The 22432-nt window shown below is 33.2% G+C and overlaps 1 protein-coding gene across 2 annotated transcripts; it reads right to left on the reverse strand.

Annotated features, from left to right (window-relative positions):
* Nucleotides 1-444: 444 nt before the first annotated feature.
* NTRC (NADPH-dependent thioredoxin reductase C) lies at nt 445-15739 on the reverse strand. 2 transcript variants are annotated; one of them, XM_088095731.1, is made up of 10 exons: nt 15457-15739; nt 13918-14125; nt 13742-13847; nt 13089-13354; nt 11524-11803; nt 11012-11119; nt 9188-9274; nt 8979-9083; nt 958-1088; nt 445-837 (listed from the first exon to the last, which is right to left on the reverse strand). In XM_088095731.1, exons 1-10 carry the CDS (start codon nt 15692-15694, stop codon nt 771-773), a joined length of 1596 nt encoding a protein of 531 aa, XP_087951857.1. In that variant the 5' UTR covers nt 15695-15739; the 3' UTR covers nt 445-770. The 2 variants fall into 2 exon arrangements, with proteins under 2 accessions (XP_087951857.1, XP_087951856.1); XM_088095730.1 differs by having other exon boundaries at nt 445-818; nt 15457-15729.
* Nucleotides 15740-22432: the final 6693 nt, after the last annotated feature.

Below are 22432 nucleotides of genomic sequence, written 5' to 3' on the forward strand. Positions count from 1 at the left end.
ATTAAAATTAATAATTATGTTCAATTTTTAGATTAAATAATTGAGTTTAATTTGTAATAAAATGTATATAAAATTGTTTAGCTCGTATACCTATGACTGTCTAAAATATTAAAAGTAATTATTAATATTAAAATGTTCACCATCATAGTAATTAATATTAAAAGTATCAAGTACTAATATTTCTAATTTGAATTAATTTTAAATAGTTGAATTTATTTATTTAATTTAAAATTAAATTAAATTGTGAGACCAACATACAAACTTAGATTTAAAAATCAAAGTGAAATCTTGTATCTGCATGACAGAGACCCACCAAAAAATAAGATCTTGATCTAAAGATACTATTATATATATATATATATATATATATATATATATATATATATATATATATATATATCCCATTGCAGTTGTATATATTATTATTTAAGTTGAAGACTATACTGACAAACAGAAAAAATGCAAGTGCATGAAAGATTACATTACTTTTAACAAAAACTAATCAATTCAAAAAATAATAATAAATAGCATTAGTTTCAGCTTGTAGTTGAGGCTTGCTGAACTAAAATATGAAAATGGTAATATTGAACAAACAAAACAATAATAGTGATTGGTAACTCTACATGTACAATCTATGAAATTTACTTGGTTCAAGGAATAGTTGTCAAAATTGACAGCACTATTCAGCTGTTTTCAAATGGAAAACAAAATTGCATCACAGAATCTGAGTATCATCCTCAGGTGTTTATAAATACTTCTACTTGTTTGCTTCAATAAATTCTCTGTACTCTCTCTTCATTTTGACTCCAGAGACAGTTCTGCAAAATAATCAGAGTACCCATAAGTGATAGAAAAAGTTGATGTTTATATAGTGGTATGCCATGATATCAAACCATATATTTATAGTATAGATGATGCATGATAGAGTAAGAGAAAATAAAATCAAATGTTACTAACTTGAGCATCTCCTTATTTTTAAAATATTGCACACATGGAGTGCCCATTATTCCAGCTGCCTCTGCTATCTCTGGATCTTCCTCTATATCAATTTCAACATAATGTACATTCTCATCAAATTCATCAATAACCTGTAAAAGGAGATGTTACAAAAACATTAAGAAAATCAGTGTTCAATTTACGATCGAAAATAAACTGTGAAATATATGGAACAAAAAATAGTTTTATTTAGTTCCTTTGCCATCAGATCAGTATTAATGCATTCTTTTTATATATCAATATTGACAGTATCTAATATAATCTGGCTGCTCTCAGGTTGAGCACACAATAAGTTGATTTTTAACACGGCATTATTGTATGCAAATACATATTATTATGCAATAATTTCGACAAAGGGCATAGAACTTTTTCACAAGCAGACGAACTAAAAGTAGCTTTATTTAGTTTATTGGTGTTAGGATATTTATCCTATTTTATCATCATTATATTGTGTCTAGGGTTACCCTATTTATTATGTACTTTTGTATCAATTTATTCTTATAAATAGAAGATTGTGAGAGGGATCAATCAAGCCCCCTAGAATTATTTTACAGTTTAATTCTCAAGTTGGTATCAAAGCGGGTCAGTCCCGCTCTGGTTTCTGTCTCGTAATATCTGTCCGACGCCACAGTCCGTCGTCGCCCACCACCGTCCGCCGCCGGCCACAGTCGTCCGTCGCCGGCCACCGTCCACCGTCGCCGGCCACCGTCGTCCATCGCTGTCACAGTTTCGTTCGTCTAAACCCTTAGGGTTTTCTTGTTCTTTGCTGGTACTATTCGTCTTCTTCAAAATGGGTCTGACAGTACTCTTTCTTTCTCCGGAAGTCCATCAATTACCTCCGAGGAGCTAAATGGAAAAAATTATCTATCATGGTCTGCTGCCGTTGAAATGTGGTTTCTTGGCCAAGGACATTATGACCACCTTGAGCGAGATGGAAGCCATGTGCCTACTGAAAAAGTTGACCAGTGGAAACAAGCAGATTTCCAGTTGTGTGCCCTGTTATGGCAATCAGTGGAACCCAAACTTCTTGTATCTTTGAGGGCTTTCAAAACTTGTCACTCCTTTTGGAAGAAAGCCCAAAGCATTTGTGCCAATGATATTCAACGTCTCTATGACACTACGAACAAGCTTGCATCTCTTAAAATGGCAGACCATGATATGGTGTCCTTCATGGCTGAAACCCAATCTGCTGTCGAAGAGCTCAGGATGTTTTTGGAAGTGGACCCATTAGAGGAAATCAAAAAGAAACTAGACAAATTTTACATGGTGTTGATCCTTCGTGCCCTACATCCCGATTTTGATCATCTCAGAGATCAACTTCTAACTAGTCATGAGGTCCCCTCTACGGAAACATTGACCACTCGCCTTCTGCGTGTCCCGGTATCTCAAACTCAAGAAGCGCATGAACTAGTGGAACCATCTGTCATGGTTGCCACACGAGGAAGAGGAGGACGTGGCATTAGAGGAGGAGGACGAGGAGGTCGGGGACGTCCTCAATGCACATACTGTAAAAGGATGGGTCATACTCAAGAGAATTGTTACTCCTTACATGGTTTCCCTTCCAAAACCGCCAATATTTCAAAGACTGAAACTTCCACTTCGAAGACGAAAACTTCCACTTCTATGTTTTCTGAGGATGAATATCAAGAGTATTTAAGGTTAAAGTCTAACAGCTTGGCACAACTATCTCAATCTCCCAATACATCAACAGCCTGTGTTTCTCAATCTATGGAAGGTCAAAATTCATGGGTAATTGACTCTTGTGCTTTTGAGGACATTTCTGGTAATATCTCTTTGTTCTCATCTATTTCCTTTCGGAAAAAACCTCATTTCATAACCCTTGCAAATGGATCTAAAACTTCCTCCAAAGGAGTCGGTCATGTTTCTTTGTCTCCCTCCCTCAATCTCAACTCAGTCCTTTTTGTCCCTAATTGTCCTTTTAATTTAATTTCCCTAAGTCAGTTGACCAAAATGTTAAATTGTTCAATAAACTTTGATCATAAATCTTTTGTTATACAGGAGCGTGGTTTGGAGAGACAGATTGGAGAAGGATATGAAGCTGGCGGATTATACCATTTTGGATCTCGTCCAATGGTGTCCTGTGTTGCTGCTCCTAATCCTAAAGTGCTACATGATCGACTTGGCCATCCTCATTTGTCCAAATTAAAAAAGATGTGTCCTGAACTTAGTGGTCTCCAAACCTTAGAATGTGAGTCATGTCAATTAGGAAAACATGTTAGATCTTCCTTTCCTAAAAGGTCTCAATCAATATATAATTCTAGTTTTTCCATCATCTATTCTGATATATGGGACCTAGTCGTATCTCCTCCTTTGGTTTTAGATATTTTGTTACCTTTATTGATGAATATTCAAGATGTACTTGGATTTATCTTATGAAAAATCGTTCTGAATTGTTAGCTATCTTTACATCTTTTTTGAATGAAATCAAGAATCAATTTGGTCAAGTAATCAAAATATTAAGAAGTGATAATGCAAAAGAGTATTTGTCATCCTCCTTTTCTGCCATCTTGAGTTCCCATAGTATCTCACATCAGTCTACTTGTCATCATACATCGCAGCAAAATGGTATAGCAGAATGCAAAAATGGTTCACTGATATAATTGTCAGTGCAATTTAGCAGGCTGACAAGGAAAAAATACTGTTAAAATAACATCATATTGCTTAGTTCAAACAGAAACCTTGACAAACCCAAACTACCCAGAACAAAAGAACAATCAAGTTACTGAGGTCAGCTCATATTCTCATTGAAATTCCCTATCTAACGAGCTCAATCATAATTATTTACCTAATTGATCAAAATTTCATTAAATCGTGGTATGGCCTGCCTGCCTCATCTCATGGGCTGCGACATGTATAAACTTCATATAGGCGCTTATAGATCTTGTTAGAATAAGATTTATTAAAAAGTTGTTTTTGAGTTGTATGTGTTCTATACTTATGTTTTGTTTAGATTGAAGGATGGATTTGAGGAGAGGTGAATGTGGGGTTGTTTGGATTAAGGAAAAGATGGTGAGAAATGAGAAGAAAGTTTGAGTGATTTGATTGACGTAGATGATAAAAAAAATGTTTTAATAAATGAAATTGTAAGATGACCAAATTACCCCTACATGGAGCAACCTCCTATGTTTGTTACTTAGGAGGAGTCTAAATTGTTTTGTAAATTGTGTTTCTATGGTGTCAGCAATCTTCACTTACATGGTTGGGAAAATTTAGTCGCATTGTTCAAATCTTTGAGCTGAAACACTATGAAACAAATCATTTTATCTTTTACGGTAATACCTCCCTTGGAAAATGTGATTACTTAATAATGTGTGTTAATGATATATAGTCATTATAGGAAATGAAGCTCCTAAATCTATTAGCTAAAGAAACGCTTGTACAATTATTTTCAGACCAAGGATCTTGAATATCTCATACATTTTAGGCATCAAGGTAGCCCAATCAAAGGAAGGAATTGACAATTCTCAAAGAAAATATGCTCTAGATATCCTAAAAGAGGGTATGATTGACTATAGACTAGTGGATAGTTCTATGAACCCAAATAAAATATTAACGAGAGCAGGATGAATCTTTCTCTGACCTAGAAGGATGCAGAAGACTTTTTTTGTAGTTGGTATTGTCAATCAGTTCATTGATGATAGGAATGCTGTCTTTTGTGGTCTAAGATACATCTAAAGGCCCCAAGACAAGGTCTATTATATGAAGATATAGAGACTAGCCAAATCTTTGAGAATTGTAATGCTAATTATTCAAGATCTCCTATGAACAGAGGTTCTAATACAAGATATTGTCTCTTCACTAGAGGAAATATTATTTCTTGGAAAAGCATGAAACAAAATGAAGTTTCATTATGGACTGTTGAAGTTGAATATAGGGCCATGGCATCTCCCATTTATTAACTTGTGAGTAAAACAATTCCTTCATAACTAAAGTTGAGGTTCAGCAAATGAAGATGTATTGCAATAATCAAGAAACTCTCCACATTGTTTTCAATTTATGTTTCATGAAAGGACCAAACACAAATTGTCTTTCATTTTATTCGAGAAAAGTTGTTGACCAAGGCAATTTATATCGAGTTTGTCAGATCTAATGATTAACTTCCATATGCATTAACAAAATCCTTGAGAGGGTCTCACGTTGAATTTAGTTGTTCCAAACTTGATACATTCCAGCTTGAAAGGGAGTGTTAAAAATAGGTTTAAAACAAGCTTTATTAGAAAGTTAATTTGAATTATACCTATCTATATCTAGGGTCTTAGAGGTGCGTTTAAATGTGTTGATATATATTGTATTGTATAATTGTACTTTTAGTTTTTGGGCTTTTATGTGCTGGTCTGTTTTATGTGAGGCGGATCACTCAGTGTTTTATGGTCATTTTTCTCCTGACAAATGTGTTTATCTCATGGTGTATGTTGATGATATTGTTATTATAGGGAATGACAACACTAAAATTACTCAATTAAAGAATCATTTGTTCAACCACTTTCAGACTAAAGATCTGGGTCGTCTAAAATACTTCCTTGGTATTGAAGTGGCACAGTCAAAAGAAGGTGTCATCATTTCACAAAGGAAATATGCTCTTGATATTTTAGAGGAAACAGGTTTGACAAATTGCAAGCCTATTAATAGTCCTATGGACTCAAATCAAAAGCTAATGAGAGATCAAGGTGAACCTTTCTCAGATCCAGAGATATAGAAGGCTGGTTGGAAAACTCATATATCTTACAATAACAAGACCTGATCTTTCTTATCCAGTGGGAGTTGTGAGTCAATTTATGCAGAATCCACATGTTGACCATTGGAATGCAGTGATTCGAATTCTCAGATACATAAAAGGAAATCCAGGACAGGGATTGTTGTATGAGGACAAGGGAAACACTCAGATTGAAGGATATTGTGATGCAGATTGGGCTGGTTCTCCAATTGATCGAAGATCTACTACAGGATATTGTGTTCTACTTGGAGGGAACCTTATATCTTGGAAAAGTAAGAAACAAAGTGTTGTTGCTAGATCTAGTGCTGAAGCTGAATACCGATCTATGGCTTTGACTACATGCGAACTTGTGTGGATCAAGCAACTTCTCCAAGAGTTGAAATTTTGTGGAAATGAGTCGTTGAAACTCTACTGTGACAACCAAGCAGCCCTTCATATTGCCTCCAATCCAGTGTTTCATGAGAGAACAAAACATATAGAAATTGATTGTCATCTTATTAGAGAGAAGTTGTTACTACTTTTTGACATTCAAAGTTCGTGTGATAATACTTTTTGACATTCAAAGAGACGGTGGACTTTGCTTAGTTCATGTTTATTTTTTTCAATATAAATAAAGCATATGTGTTGGCTTAGATTCACGGTTTCAGCTCAATATTTCTCTCTTCCCTGGAGTTTAACCGTGCATATAAGCCTTTTCAAAACCGTGTTGGTCTTGTACACTCACTATCCCCGGAGGATTTTTTTTCTACGAATCTTTCTCTCAGATTCGCTCACTGTTTTGGCACCCTCTCCCTTTCCTCCAACTTTTCTGGAAAAAGAATGTCATCCAACACCAAATCAACCTCCAAAATAGATTCTCCCATCCTTTCTAACCATATCGTCAATAATGAGAAAATGGATGGGTCTAAATACTCCACTTCCATTGTTGAGACACAAGTTGTTGTGAGTTCCTGGCTTATACATCTCCAACAACAGTTGAAGACTAAATCAAATGGTGACCAATCCGCTAGTACAACTTGTTTTGTAGCACACACTAGTAGTAATTCTTCAACTTGTCACTCTATCGCCTTCTCTTGGTCCTTGGGTTATTGATTCAGATGCAACTGCTGACATATTTGGTAATCGTTATCTTTTCTCTTCTTTTACTAAATCGAGCAATTTGTCTTTTATAACGGCTTCCAATGGTTCATAAACAAAAGCTTGTGAAAATGGTATTCCAACCTTTCTCATCCCTTACTGTTGACTAAATTCTTTATGTCCCTAATTGCCCTTTTAATTTATTGTCTTTTACCTAATTGACCCAACCCCATGATATTCTTCTTACCTTCATTAAAAACAATGTTACCTTGCAAGATCGAACATCAAGTCGGACAATTGATGTTGGATGTGAGTCACATAACATTTACTACCTCTAACATCATCTGTATGTGAATCAATGGTCTCTCCAATGCTTATATATGCTCAATTAGGACATCTCGAATTAAAAAAATTACAGATTATAAGAATAAGGAATTGATCCTATATAACTAGGAATATCTAGATTATATATGTATTATTAAAAACTTCTTGGTTAAATCACTTCCGCGGTTCCTATTTCTGTTGGGTTTTCTCAAATAGGTCCATTTCTTATTTTTTTTTCCCAATTGAGTCCCTAAAAGTGAAAAACTAAAGCAATTGACTCTCTGTTATTAAATTGGGTTAACGAGTTAACTTTCAGGTGATGTGTCAGTGTGAGGTTGAATAATTAAATGACGTGGCACATTCAGAGCAAGTTACGTGGAATATATAATTAGAAAAAAAGTTTCTGAGAATTGAAACCCAAATTAGGGTTCATCATCTTCAACCTTACCTTTCATCATCTTCAACCCTAGCGATTGATGCTCAGGGTTCATCACGAAATTAGGGTTTATGAAATATGAAATTAAGCACCACCAATTTAGGGTTTATCAAAATCAAATTGGGTTCGAGATTAAAGACACAACAAATCACAGATTCATAGAGTTCGAGATTGGAGTGGAGTCCAATGTCTCCTAGGGCCTCTCCTTCGAAATTAGGGGTTTTCTCATGCTTCTGTTTGCGCGAGAGAGATGAACTCGCAATGGGTTTCTGCTTTTGTGTTTGTGATGTCTCTAGGTTTGCAGGTTGGTGGATTTGTGACGAAGGAGACTTGCGGAGATGAAGGATGTGTTGGTTCTCACAATTGCTCGAAGAAGGAGAAACGAAGGCGCTGGAGCTCTCACGGCGTGGTCTCGTGGCGGCGCAAGGAGTTCGTGATTCCGTGTTTTGCGCAACTAGGGTTTGCGATTCAGATGCAATTGGAGAGCTCGAACACGATTTAGGGTTATGCGTTGATGGAGATGAAGTAGTATCGAGCGGCGCTCGCGATTAGCGTTCGATGGTTTTGCGATTTATGGGCTTTACTGTGTACATGTTTCATGGCGCGAAGAAGGATGATGGAGAAGGCTGCCATGGTTGTGCGTTTTGAGCTTGAACGGTGCTGACGGCGGCAACTTCGCGTTGCGGAGGATGGCGTGGTGGTGGCCACAATTTGGTTGCATATCAGCAACGGTTGTGGTTGTTGGTAGCATTGTTGAGCGAGAAACGGCGGTCCAGTGGCAACAAATCAAGGAATATGTTTTTTAATTATATATTCCACGTAACCTGTACTGCATATGCCACGTAATCTAACATAACGTCACGTATTTAAAATATTCCACATCAAACTGATAGCTCATGAGAAAGTTAACCCGTTAACCTCATTTAACTGCAGGAAGTCAATTGCTTCAGTTTTTCACTTTTAAGGACCCAATTGGAAAAAAAATAAGAAAGGGACCTATTTGAGAAAACCCAACAGAAACAGGGACTGCGGAAGTGGTTTAACCAAACTTCTTTATTTATTCCTGTACCATGTACTAACTATTAGAGGAAATCAAATCTCCTCTGTTAATTGTATTGATTCCTTTTTCTCAATCAATACAAATAAAGCACTCATGTTGTCTTAGAAACACACAGATTCAGCTCAATGTTTCTCTCTTCCCTCAAGTTTAACAGTGTGACAGTGCATACCTGTTAAAACATCATGCATAGTTGACTTTGCTTTCCTTTTTTTTTTTTAAGGTTTTGTATTAACAGAAGATAAAATTGTGTACTCATTCGTAGTGTCACAGGATGAAAATACAAGCAAGTATTATGAAATCTAACTTCAGGATTATGATATAATTTTTTAAATCCTCCCTTTTTCACATACCTTAGTAAGGATTGGCTTCAATGTCCTACATGGACCACATGTTGGTGATGTATATAATACACATATAAGCCTTGGACTTTCATGGTACAATTTTCGTAGAGCATACTGTAAAGAGGAAATCACAAGGCAAACAACATATTATAGTGTGGACGTCACAAATAATAAGACTTAATCCTATCAACATCAGCATCTGATTAGGAAACACATACCTGTCCCTTATGCTTTGTAAGTGTAATGTCAAAGCCCTCGTGAACATCCCTTTCTGTTAGTTCCTTCTTAACCTCTTCAGTTTTGGGCTGTTACAAGTAATTAAATTGGAAGGTTGAGATTCACATTGGATTCAGTTGCACGAATCAACTGGTTTAATGTAAAGTCTGTTTTCCTTAAATTAGTAATTAAGAATTAATATATAGTATTAACTAGCACCAGTTTTATGATAGCTAAAGCAATATAACTTAACTTTAGCAAAAGAAGAAATATTTAATATGAAATACATATAGTAGTTCGGTATATCATTTATTCATATTTTCTCCCAAGATATGTCCTTCCTGTGGAAATATCCCAAAGAGAAATAGATGACAAGCTACTTGGGAAAACCTGTTCATAAAATTAAGGGTAGGTGGTAAATGGCTTCCATAACCAGGTCCATCACCAATAACTAGAGCCTTTCACTACTTGCTTAGATCATATTCAGGTAAAATATTTTAGAGTAAATTATTCATAGATAGCTTTTCAGATACCAAACGTGTTTTATGTAATGATTAAAGAAAAGCTAGAGTCTTTCGCTACTCCAGCCATATTCAGGTAAAATATTTTAGAGTAAATTATTCATAGATAGGTTTTCCAATACCAAACGTGTTTTGTGTAATGATAAAAAAAATAGAATGGCTAATACAGCTCAGCTTTTTTATGTTCCTCTGAATAAATGTTCAACAAGAAAATAGCTCCTACTTCACACCTCACGATGTCATTAAAATAGAAGTTAAGTGCATGCCGATGAAACGAGAGAAACCCGCAATATTGGTCAACAAAAATAGTCCCGTGTAATTGAGTTCAAAAGTCAACTGAGAACTATATTATCACTTCCCACAAAATATTAGCAAACCTTCAATATGGATTATGAAGAGTATCCGTTACAAAGAATGAGGAAGTGAGGAGAATTAGAGCTAAAAGATCCTATTAATGGAAACATCTGTTATTAATAGAAATAGCAGAGTAACTACAGGAACAGCTTAGGGCCTCTTTGTTTTAAATTGTGTAAAATTGATTTTGATAAAATTAATATTGTGCCGTTGAGTTAACTGGGATGTGTGCCCAAATTAATCTGAACTATAATGTCACTGTAAGAGTACTTGATTCAGGGTGTATAACAAATAAGCCCTTAGTTGAGTACTGTACAGAGAGAGAGAGAGAGAGAGAGAGAGAGAGAGAGAGAGAGAGAGAGAGAGAGAGAGAGAGAGAGAGAGAGAGAGAGAGAGAGAGAGAGAGAGAGAGAGAGAGAGAGAGAGAGAGAGAGTAGTTACAACGCAGTTCAAGAGAAAAATAGGAGAGTGTTGATTGTTTTGGAAAGGAGAACATCCACGTCTCATGATTATAAAGACATGGGAGGGAGAGAAAGTTCAGCTCTGCTCAACAATGTTATTGATATTCGTTCGCTATCACCTTGTTATCAATTCCGAGATTGCTTGATCAATAAAAATTATTTTACTGTATTTTACTTCTTGCCCTGCTGTTCTATAACAAATTTAAATGACTTAATAAAGAAAATTCTATGGCTAACTTCATTATCCACTAACAATTAGATACACGGTCTTTATTAAGTCATGTAAAGTTATCCAAATTATAGAACATATAAGTTTGTCATACAAATCTTGCCAAAATTGCATATGCTTCTGTAGAATGTATAATTAAGACTAGAATAATAAAGATATATTAAATTGGTAACGTGATTTGTAGACTTAGTCTACAGTGTTATTTATGCGGAAAAGGAACAGTGAGTGAAAATAAAATAGGAGTTCTTTGAAGTAAAATACCTGATGGAACTCTACAAGAAGATCTTTGCTCACAAGATATCTCTCAACTGATAAAGCTGCAATGCATCCAGAACCAGCAGCAGTTATAGCTTGCCTCCATTCATGGTCCTATAAGAATAAGAAAGAACTTTTATAAATATACTTAGGACAGTTACTTTACTGCATTTTTTATTCAGTCAATAAAATTTCCGGTAAATTTGCTTAGTCAAACATATGTTCAGTTTATGTACTACAGCATCATACTTCAATTAAGAAGGAAAAGGGTCAAAATCCTGTCCCCATAAAATGGCACATCAAATGCTGCCTCAGCACATCAAGTGGGTTTGCCAGACGATGTAGAACTTCTCAACAAACACAGAGAACAAATGATGCTATTGTGCTATGTTAAAGACTGTTAAAACGGTATACTATAATACATCAAGTCATTAATTATTTTAGGCAATGTAGTGTTGATTCTAATATGCTAGAACAATCAACTACATAAGCAGAAGGCACTCAATAGGATAGGATACCTGCACATCTCCAGCAGCAAATACACCGTCAACTGAAGTTTTTGCAGTACCCTCCTCAACTAGTACATAGCCAGAGTGATCAAGTTCGACTTGGCCTTTCAACAATTGTGTATTTGGTGAATGGCCTATGCCATAAAACAGCCCTTTTGCCTCAAGCACAGATTCCTCCCCAGTGTCAACCTTCCGTATTAAAATGCCAGACATCTGTCCTTTGGTGTTGCTTACAAGATCCACTGTCTCTGTATTGAAGTGCACGGTGACATTGGGATTGTCATACACTCTGAAACATTCGTGATAATCAACCTGTTAAACAAACATTCAGGTAGTTGAAAACTCACATACAAAAGTTTTATTAGTGGATAATTCACCATCACAAAGAAAACAAAGATAGATGATACAAATTCCATTGTTTTGTCTTATAAAAAATTTAACAGAGTTAAGCAACTTCTTGAGTATCTATAGTCTAGAGAATACCCAAAACCAGGTTCTATTTAGTCTCTTCTTTAAGACAAGCATTCACTTCTAGACCACCAGATAAAATTATTTTTATAAGAATGTTTCCACTATGTAATATCTTTGGGCTCAGCTTAGAAACGTTGACTATGTCATAGATCACAGCAAAATTTTACCATGTGCAAAACAAAAGTAAACTCTTTCCACAAAATACATCATGCTAGAATGAAGATCTATAACACCATAGCATAATTTCAAAACCACTACGGAACTATAATTTTGAAAAGAAATTTAATATAATTCTAATATTTAGCCATAAATGTAAAACATTTTATTCCCAAAATAAATTATATCTCTTCCTGAATTAAAATGGTATCATAACATGATACAATTATTTTTCAAGTCTACAGGAACTACAAAGATAATGACAAATATTATCAAAGAAAATATGCTTATTATCCAATGATGCATTTTGCAAGAACGTGATTGTGATCAAGTAACATCTTTGCTTACGTCTTTACATGGATATGAAGAGTGAGGAACTGTTGTTTCCCATGACTGAGAATAATTAAGATAAAATGTTCTATGTCCTTAGGATAATATAGTTTTCATATACACCATAAAGCGAGGTAGAAGCAAAACCTTAATCTAGGATATATTTTGCAAGTAGGTCAAAAGAAGCTTGAACTTGGCTAACTAAAGGCCCACATATAAAGCATTGAAATAGAGAATGCTAAAAATTCACTTAGAGATAAAAGAAATTATCATCATGTGTATGGCAAGTAAACAAAATAGGAACCTAAAAGTATAAGGTAACAAATAAAGAACATATTGTTCATAATAATACATATATAAAGGTTCAGCAACAGAGAATCCACTACAGACAATAAGATTAAAAAAAAGATCTAAGAAAGATTGTATAAGACTCTATCTTTCCCACTGGATTAGTTTGAGCGAGTGTGTGGGGGAGAGAGAGAGAGAGAGAGAGAGCTGAAGTTATACAAAATGAAGTGTATATAAGTAGGTAATTACCAAGTTCAATTTATAGATTGTTCATGATACACTCAGACTATATTCACAAGCAAGAAACGACAAATTTTAATCAGACACACCTATCTTGCATAGCTTTGGAAGCCCTCAGTTGGTCCCGACGTACAAGTAAATGGACATGGCGAGCATATTTTGTCAAGTATAATGCTTCTTCTGTAGCAGTATCCCCCCCTCCAATGACAGCGAGAACTTGACCTTTGAAGAGAGGAGATGCTCCATCACAAATTGCGCAAGCACTAATTCCTCGGCTCCAAAATTCATCTTCTCGAGGTAGCCTGAGTCGTTTTGCAGTAGCTCCAGTAGCAAAAATGACAGTATGGCTCTTAACCTGAAATTCAATCAAGAAAACCTGATGTGACTACAACTGCTTTTCTTCCCAATAAACACAACCAAAAAGATAATAAAATTAAACAAACATATCGAAAGATTAAAAGTAATGGCAATAATTTCAGCATATCCACCGTAAATTGAGTGACGTTCAAGCCAGGACCCACATTACGAAGGAAATATACTTCCTATATTAATTTCAAAATAAAAGCTTTTACCAAATATGTACAAGAATTTGCATAAATTTAATTCCAAACAAGAAAAGCATCACTAGGTGGATTAAGAAAATCAATAAAAATAAAAGATAAAACCTTGAAGCTTTGGGAATATCAATATGTCTACGCAATCATGAAATTGTAAATCAGCTTGCTGCTAGTGAATATATCACCTTACGTTCACTACTTTGGACAGTGAAAGGGCTACTTTTCACATCAATAGCTTCAACATCTTCCTGATGCAATTCTGCACCCCAACGTTCAGCTTGCCGTCGCATCCTGGATAAGCAGAAAATGTGAGAATTCCAAAGCCAGGTGAGTGAAAACAATTACAAAGTAGTTTTAACACCTGTCCATCAGATCAGGTCCACTGATGCCATCAGGAAATCCTGGAAAGTTCTCCACTTCAGTTGTAGTCATTAATTGTCCCCCAGGGACACCACCAACTTGGTACCCCTCAAACACCACAGGTTTCAAATTGGCACGTGCTGCATATATTGCTGCTGTGTATCCTGCGGGGCCGGAACCTATAATTACCACATTCTCAACTCCTTTTCCTGTGAGAAGAAAAAGGATGCCACAATCAACTTTTCACGTCTATCAATAACAAAAGAAAGACTATACAAGAGAATTACATTGTCACAAAATAAGCACAAACTCAAGTAAAATCCAATAATAACATTCTCGGTAAGTAAAAAGCCAACGGTACTACAATTAGAGAAGACATTAAACTTCTACAGTCATTAAAGCAACAACTGCCAGAAAGGTCGACACTAGCTTTGGGCCGAGAGAACTGGGCTAATCAAAGAGTTTTAACATGCATTGTCAATGTAAGTTTTTTACATTTTCAAGCAATAAAGTCATGACCTTAAAACAATTATAGTAAAAGTTAACAAATTTTCCATACATAATGGTTGGTAAACCTTGACATTGTCAATGCATACAACAATTTACTCAAGGAAATAACCAAAAAAATTAGTAACAATGATGATGATGAGAATGCGTTTATTCAGTAGTCTACATGACTAAGTGAGGCTAGTCAATCCCCACCAAGACAAGCCAGAACAAATAATTAACAATCACACAGCACAATGCAAGCTTTTCGCTATAAAATGCCAAAACTACCTTCCAAACTCCAAGTTTTTGATGCCTCCATCTCAAATACTCGTTCTTGACAATTAAATACAAATTATCAAGCCCGTAGCTACATCCCACCATCTTTTCCATCACCGAATCGTCATGAAACTGTTTCCCTTACCTTATACCAATTGCTAAAGCTTAAAACAAAAACCTTATTGACTAGTCTAAATGATAATGATGAAGATGATGATGCCCTTATTGACTAGTCTAAATGACTAACTGAGACTGCAATCAAACCTCACAAAGACAAGCCACGACACACGACACTCATTCAACAACCACACAATTCAAGCTGTTCGCTCTAAAATTGCAAAACAGCCTTCTGTCTCAAATGCCTGTTCTCACGAATGAAATACGATTTATCTAACCCCGTACCTACCACCCACCATTTTTCCCAACACCCAATTCTCACCACACGTTTTCCTCACCTTTGTGATCAATTCCAATCAAACGTCACAGCTTAAACCCCAATCCTAACTACACAGCTGCCACTCAAAAAGGATTAGCAATGCAGACTTATCCCCCACACTAGCACCACCATCAATACTCGCTCTCATGCTTCAACACCGATCCTCCAAAACCAACTCACAATTCGAAACACAACAAAACCTCGTTTTCTCCGAAAATCTCCAAAGCAAAGCTTAATTGAAAAAGCAAAACAACAAAAACAAAATTAAAGACAAATCGCATTGAATTCGCCGCACGGCCACATTCACGCAAAGTAGTAGTAGTCGCGGCGAGGAAAGACCTGGCGCAGCGACGGAGGAGGAGGAGGAGGAGGCGGCGGCGGCGGCGGCTACTCGAAGGGGTTGGGGGGAAGGGCGGGGTCTGAGGGCCCGCCGCGAGTTGAGGAGAAAGAGGCGGTGCTGTGGCGGCGGGGAGAATGCGGCGGATGAAGGAGCGGCGACGGAGGTGACACGGTGAGTCGGGACGGGACCAAGTCCGAGTCCTATCTTGGTAGCAGCCATTGGGCTCTTTGAGACCATACAAACTGCATAAGCGACTTAAAACAGTTGAAGCGCTTTCTCTTATGTTTTCTGGTTACTGGAGCGTGCAACACACGCACTCCAACCAAATCCTTTCGCTGCAAAAATTTGGCTCCTTCTGCTATTAAATCGACCAGAATTTTTGTTCTTAGCCTCCGAAAATTTTCCAACACTAAATATTACCTTTTTTTTTTTTCTCACTAGATATTTCAACTCTGCTTCTGATATTTGTATTACTAAATCCTGTAAAAAGAAGCAAAAGCTATACTACATTTTTAACCTAAATCGTAGACCTTAAACCTTGTATGTTTTCTTTTTTTTATAAAAAATTGTTAAATAAATATTAAATAACAATATCAATACAATTTTAATTATTATTTTTAAAAAATAGATGAATTGAAAAGTTAAAGTATGAAATAAGGTACTTTTATTTCTAGTTTTCGGGGTAAAAAGTTGAATATGGTATTAGTGAAGAACAAAGAAAAAACTAAATTAATTTTTTTTATTAAAACAAGCATGAATTAGTTAAAAATGATAGTTATTTAAATTATACAATACGAGAAGCATAAGGAAAATGTTGTTCAATGTGTGTTTACGGATAATATACTGGTAACATTCAATATCATTCAATTATTAATAATTCATAAAAGATTAAAAGATTATATACTAAATTTAATCCAAAATCTTAAAATAATATATATATATATATATATATATATATATATTATATTTTTATGTATTATTTAACCTTTTTATTTTTATTTAATATTAAACTTAAATTCGAACTGAATTTACGATAATCTTGTTTTTAAGTGAGATTATTTCACATTGATATATTTTATGTCAAATGGATTCATACGATATTATTATAAATCAGTCACTTCGAATTGAATGATCAATTTTGAAATCACTCTTTAGTTATTTGAAAAATACATTAGAAAATTCAACATCAATAAATCATGACCAAATATATATAATAGACCACAATATTGAAAAGTCCTGCGCTATGGAACCTATAAGATTAGATTATAAATTATTCAACCTAAGATTAGATTATAAATTATTGATAACTAAAGTCTTCAAACTTGAGGCTTTTCAGAAGCTCATAAAAATGATAAGAGTGGTTGATTTCAATTAGAGGTGTCAAAAGTAAATCAACTTAACTTATGTGAAATGAGTTAAAAATAAGACAATTTAACTTAATTTACATTTTGATGAACAAAAAGTTTTGTAACCTAGTTTTATCTATCTTAGGATGGTAAATTAAGTGAGTTGCATATCATTAAAATAGATTAATTCAACCCTCTTACATACGACAATACTATAAAGATGTTCATATATTTCACTAATATTAACCACAAATTAGAAAATGGTATTATAAAGGTATTCAGTTAAAAAAAATCAAAATGTTAATTTATATAATTAAAGAAACAAATAAATTAATTTCAGTTATAACTGGTCTTGAAAAAAAATAAAAAAAATGTCAACTTTCATATTTAAAATTACAGTAAACAGTTACAATGAAAAAATTACTAAAATATATTGTTTGTGCATTACGAGTTGGTCCATCTCCAACACAATGTTTACCTAGTTAACCCACTGATAAGTGAATTAAACTAATTTAACTTAGATTTATAAAAACTATTTTTTTTTCAGTCTAATCATAAACACACAGTGAATTAAGTTAGATTATTAGTTTATACTTATTTTGACACCTAGTTTAGATGAAGAAAATAAATTTTCCAAGCTCCATATATTTTATTATTATTTCTTTTAGTTTTAAAACTGTAATCATTTTTTCTAACACAAAATAGAAGATGAGAGAGTAATATCAATTTCTCTAATAAACGACAATAAGTAAAAGACATAGAAAAGACAGCCAATAATTCAATCCTAATTCACCTTATCCAAAGACTAGGATCAATCCTCAGCAACCTATACAAATTTACGCTCTAACGAAATTATATAAACATTATTACATGTATTTAACTCAATATATTTAGAGTTATCTAAGTATTTGTTTTGAATCTTCAAATAAATAATTAAGTAAAACATTGTTTAGCCAAACCTCTTTAAACTCTAAATAGATCAGAAAGAAATACATACAACAGTAACCATAATCAAATAAATTATAAATAATACAAAAAAAAAAATTTGCATTGCATTCCCAGCGGTTTTTGGAACCCCGGTTAGTTCTGACGACTTTCAAACCCTCTACAAATATTGGGAATTTTTCAAAACTTCTGGAAATACCGGCGGTTTCTCAAAACCCCTAAAAATATTGGCGGTTTCTCAAAATTCCTAGAAATACCAACGGTTTCTTAAAACCTCCGGAAATACCGGCGATTTTTCAAAACCTTCGAAAATACCGGCGGTTTTTCAAAAACTCCTGGAAATAGCTGTAGTTAGAGAAAAAAACCACCGGTAACTTAGTGACGCTGTTTTTCTCAGTGATTTTTTGTAACAACGACAACTGTATTTTTTAAGGGTTAAAACCACCAGAAATGTTAAAAAAAATCCTGCTAAAATTTAATATTTTTGTAGTGTAACGTGTTAAAAGAATATAAATGAATACATTGAGTATGTTGTAATGAGTCATTATCGATACATAAATTAACTAGTGAAAAAATGTGAAGAAATTTTTGTTTTGAATAAATATATTTTTAGTTTAATTATTTAAATTTTGGATCACATTTAAAAATTTATGTTCATTACATTAAAATTAATTAATGATTGTTATCTTGATGACAGATACATATGCATATATTACGCTATATATCATAAATTATATAAATTAGACTGAGCACCTTCTATATTAGAAAACATTTTTTTCTACCAGTATTTTTATTATTATAAATGTCAATGTTTTAGAAGTTTTCTATCTTGTATATGTAGTGTTTATGAGAAAAAGGTTACTCTAAAATAAACTTACAAGATTGAATAAAAATTATTAGAAGAAACATATCATTTCCTCATGATATATATATATATATATATATATATATATATATATATATATAATTTGTTACACATCATTTATTAGGTTGCAGCTATTACTAAGCTAGAGAACATAAAAAAACAAAAATAACATAGGAAATTATAATTGATTATATCTAACTTTAAAATAAAAGAGTTCAACTACTTATATAATATTGTAATATAATTTCAGCAATATTTACACCTAGATTTACAATAAGAGTATTTCTCCCAGTTTCACGTATATTTCCATTTTATATATTTTCATTCTAGTACTATTATATTATTTCCGTTTAATGTCTAAAATAGACATTTATTTATAGAAATTTTCATTGGTGTTAAGTCACATAGGTTCTTTTTTATGGATGATTTTTTTCTTTTGTCATCTTAAGTGTTGAACGTCATTTTCTTGTTTGTGGTTCAGTCATCATTGTCTTTGATTAACTACCTTAAGTGCTCATGATCATTTTTGTGTGGCTCAAAGTCATTTTCTTGTAGCTTAGTTGCAAAAGTCACGTTATAGATCTTTCCTTGATTGTCTTACTACCACTAAATAGCGAATTTTGGAGCTCAATTGCATCATCTTTTAATTCTTTAAGAAAGTGCTACAAATCATAAAACAAAAATCATCAATTTTCTATTATTCTGCTTCTTAGTACTTCATTTTGTAATTATAAGCTAACATGGTTCATTTTCCTATAAATAAATCATTTAATACATGATAAGTGTCAAATTTGATATGAATTTCAAGGTATCATAGACATTTCTTAATTACACAAGAAATCGAATAAGGAAATAAAAATAAAGTCATCATATGAGTGAAAATCGAAGAATTATTGAAAACTTACAAAATGAATCCACAATGGTGTTCGCTAGACAAAATCGAAGATCAAAATGGAAGTTGAGACATATGATCACTATTGCAAAGCATGAGCTTAGTAGATATAATTAACATAGTGTGAACAATTTTTAAACAATTATTTTAAATTATGTAATTTTTATTTTATTTTATTTTCACTTAATTGCTAAAAACTTGTGAAAAAATATAAATAAGTTGTTTGTGTTAAAAAAAGTGGTGACAAATTGTATTGATAACACATACATTTTGAGAAACACATACATTTTGAGAACTGTGTGAATAGGAAGAATAACTAACCCAAGATGATGTTTATCGTAATTTAGGTCACCACTCTTATAGATTTCTTTTACAAGTTCTTATTATATTCTTGATAATTTAAATTTCCTGCATTTTCATTTCTTACACTTTAGGTTTTTAATTTCTAAAACACTTTCACTTCAATCTATCTTCATCTTCTTCATTTTTGTTCACAACCTATCATCTATATTCTCACCATTCATTTTCCAAATAAAAATACAAAAACACTATAATCGAAAAGAAATGCAATGAATTTCTAATTGATATTCACATAAAATGACAATTTAGTGAATTAAATATATTTATTAAATTGATTCACTATAAATGATTTGCACATCAATTTTGTGTTAATGGTGAATCTTAAATTAAAATACTCTAAGTTAGATTGAAAAACATTTTTTTTACTAATCTTATTTACAAAAAAAAATCCACTGATTTGATTCACTAAAAAATAAAGTGAGCAAGTATGAACCAAAATTCTTGACAAACACACTTAAATATATATTTTAAGAATTTAACGGTGAGTTTTTGTTGTTGAACAAAACGGAAAAATAAAAAATCTACGTACCATTATTGTAAGGTTGTGGAAAAAATATAATATTGCAATCTCTTATATAAATTTTTCTTTATGACTCATTATTACTTTTATTAAATATTTATATATTTTCCTTTAAAAGTACCAACAATTTCCTCTCATCATTCATTAAAGAATGTTTAGAATAAATGTTGATTTGAATGTGTTGGACAAATCCATAATAATAGAATGTACAAAGCCTTTATTGTGAATGAAAATGTCATATTAGGAAATTAATAGGCTTTCCAAACGAATGATAAAGCAATATTAAAATTGTTGTAATTGTTTAAAATTGAAAGATGAAAAGTGAGAATATAAATAGGAAAAGAAAAGAAAAGAATGAAACTAAAAAAAAGTGGGTTAGAGAAGTAGGAGTATTAACAAATAGTAGAAAAGATTTTTCATATCGATTAAAAAAATTGTTTATACCAATTCGAAAATTGATATAGAAGTAGGAGTATTTTCTATACCGATTTTAGAACTGATGTAAAAGTTCTACTTTTTATACCGATTAAATGCACAATCACTATAAAAAAGTATTTCAAACTGTGAAACCTTTTTTTCCTAATCTTTCAAACAACATTTAAAATTTGTTACATTAATCCAATCATAAAATCAAACTAAATAATATTTTAAAACTTCAAGATTCAAAGCTTCATCCAGTCATCTAGCAAAAATATCAACACTTCGCCAAACTTCATCAAAATCGCTTCTACCAAGTAAATCAAATATCCTCATATTCTCTAATGCCCATAGCAGTAAATACCAACCACTAAACCATAAACTCCAAAATAGGTGAAGAATAGAAACAAAATATGTTCTGGCAAATGTGTTAACATGCTAACAAAAATGAAAAATGAAACAGAGAAAGGAAAGGAGTAGATGAACCTATTTCCTGTCGAAGAGCGATGATGTTGACGTGTGAGAAAAGAAGTCCCAAGGTGTGCTTTTGAAGGAAAGTGCGGAGGAGGAATGACAGGTGGTTGACTCACAATGGTTCTCATTGACAAAACCTTATTCCGACAAGGGTTGGTAGTGGATGTCGAAGGACATGGTGACTAGTGTAGAGACGAATGAATAGGGGCTAGGGTCTTGATGTTAGAGATAAGTAATGATGGTAGATGAATGGTGTGTTGTCAAATGTCAAGGCGAGAAAGAGAAACGACAAAGACATAAGGAAATAGGCGGAGAAGACAGTTTAGGGGATTTAGCGTTGCTAGAGTGTTTTGAGGAAGTGGAAAGTGAACATTTTCTTCTTGAGAGGTTATGAAAACTTGGGTATTTTGGATTTGGAATTGTTCTTAGTGGCAAACATGTGAGGGTCAAAGGTGGATGGTGGCTTGGATGGTGAATGAGAGAGACAAAGGGAAAGAGACGAGAGAAGAAACCTTAAAGTTTGAGATAAACATAAGGAAAGACGAAAAGATGATAAAAAATTCAAACACGACAAAAAAATAGGCATTACCGATAGTCAAAATGTGTCGAAAAAGTAAAAAATCTGTCAATAACAACTTTTTTAGACAAATTTTCAATGGGTTAAAATTCGTCGATAAAAATGCAGTTAGTTCATCTTATTCTTCCTCCCTCCTTGTTCTTCTTTTTTTTAGGGTTTCATTTTTTTTATTTGTGCATGGTCACTCTTGTAGTGTCAACGCATCCACTTTCTATAGTTGTTATAACTACAAACAATATAAATAATATTATCATTCTTATAGTTGTATATTATCATACCATTTTTTATACATGATGAATTATAACTAGTATAAATAGTTGCTATATAAAAAAGTTTTTTTTTCTTAGTCATAATTGATTATATTCAATTACAACACTTTGGGTTTGGAAGGAAGAATACTTTCCTATAAAAGTCACTTCCTCCGTGGAAAATGTGAAAGCTTTGTAGACCATAATGCTTCAAAAAAAAATCAACTACATTGGATGAAGTTGTTGGTAAGATATTGAAATAAAGATATACAGAAAACTTCATCCCACCTATAACCACTTAAACTAGCATTATTTTCATTCAAATATCTAT

The sequence above is a fragment of the Vigna umbellata genome, chromosome 8 (genome assembly GCF_029865625.1).
Source record: "Vigna umbellata cultivar VRB3 chromosome 8, Vumbellata_1.0, whole genome shotgun sequence".
Classification (NCBI taxonomy): Eukaryota; Viridiplantae; Streptophyta; class Magnoliopsida; order Fabales; family Fabaceae; genus Vigna; species Vigna umbellata.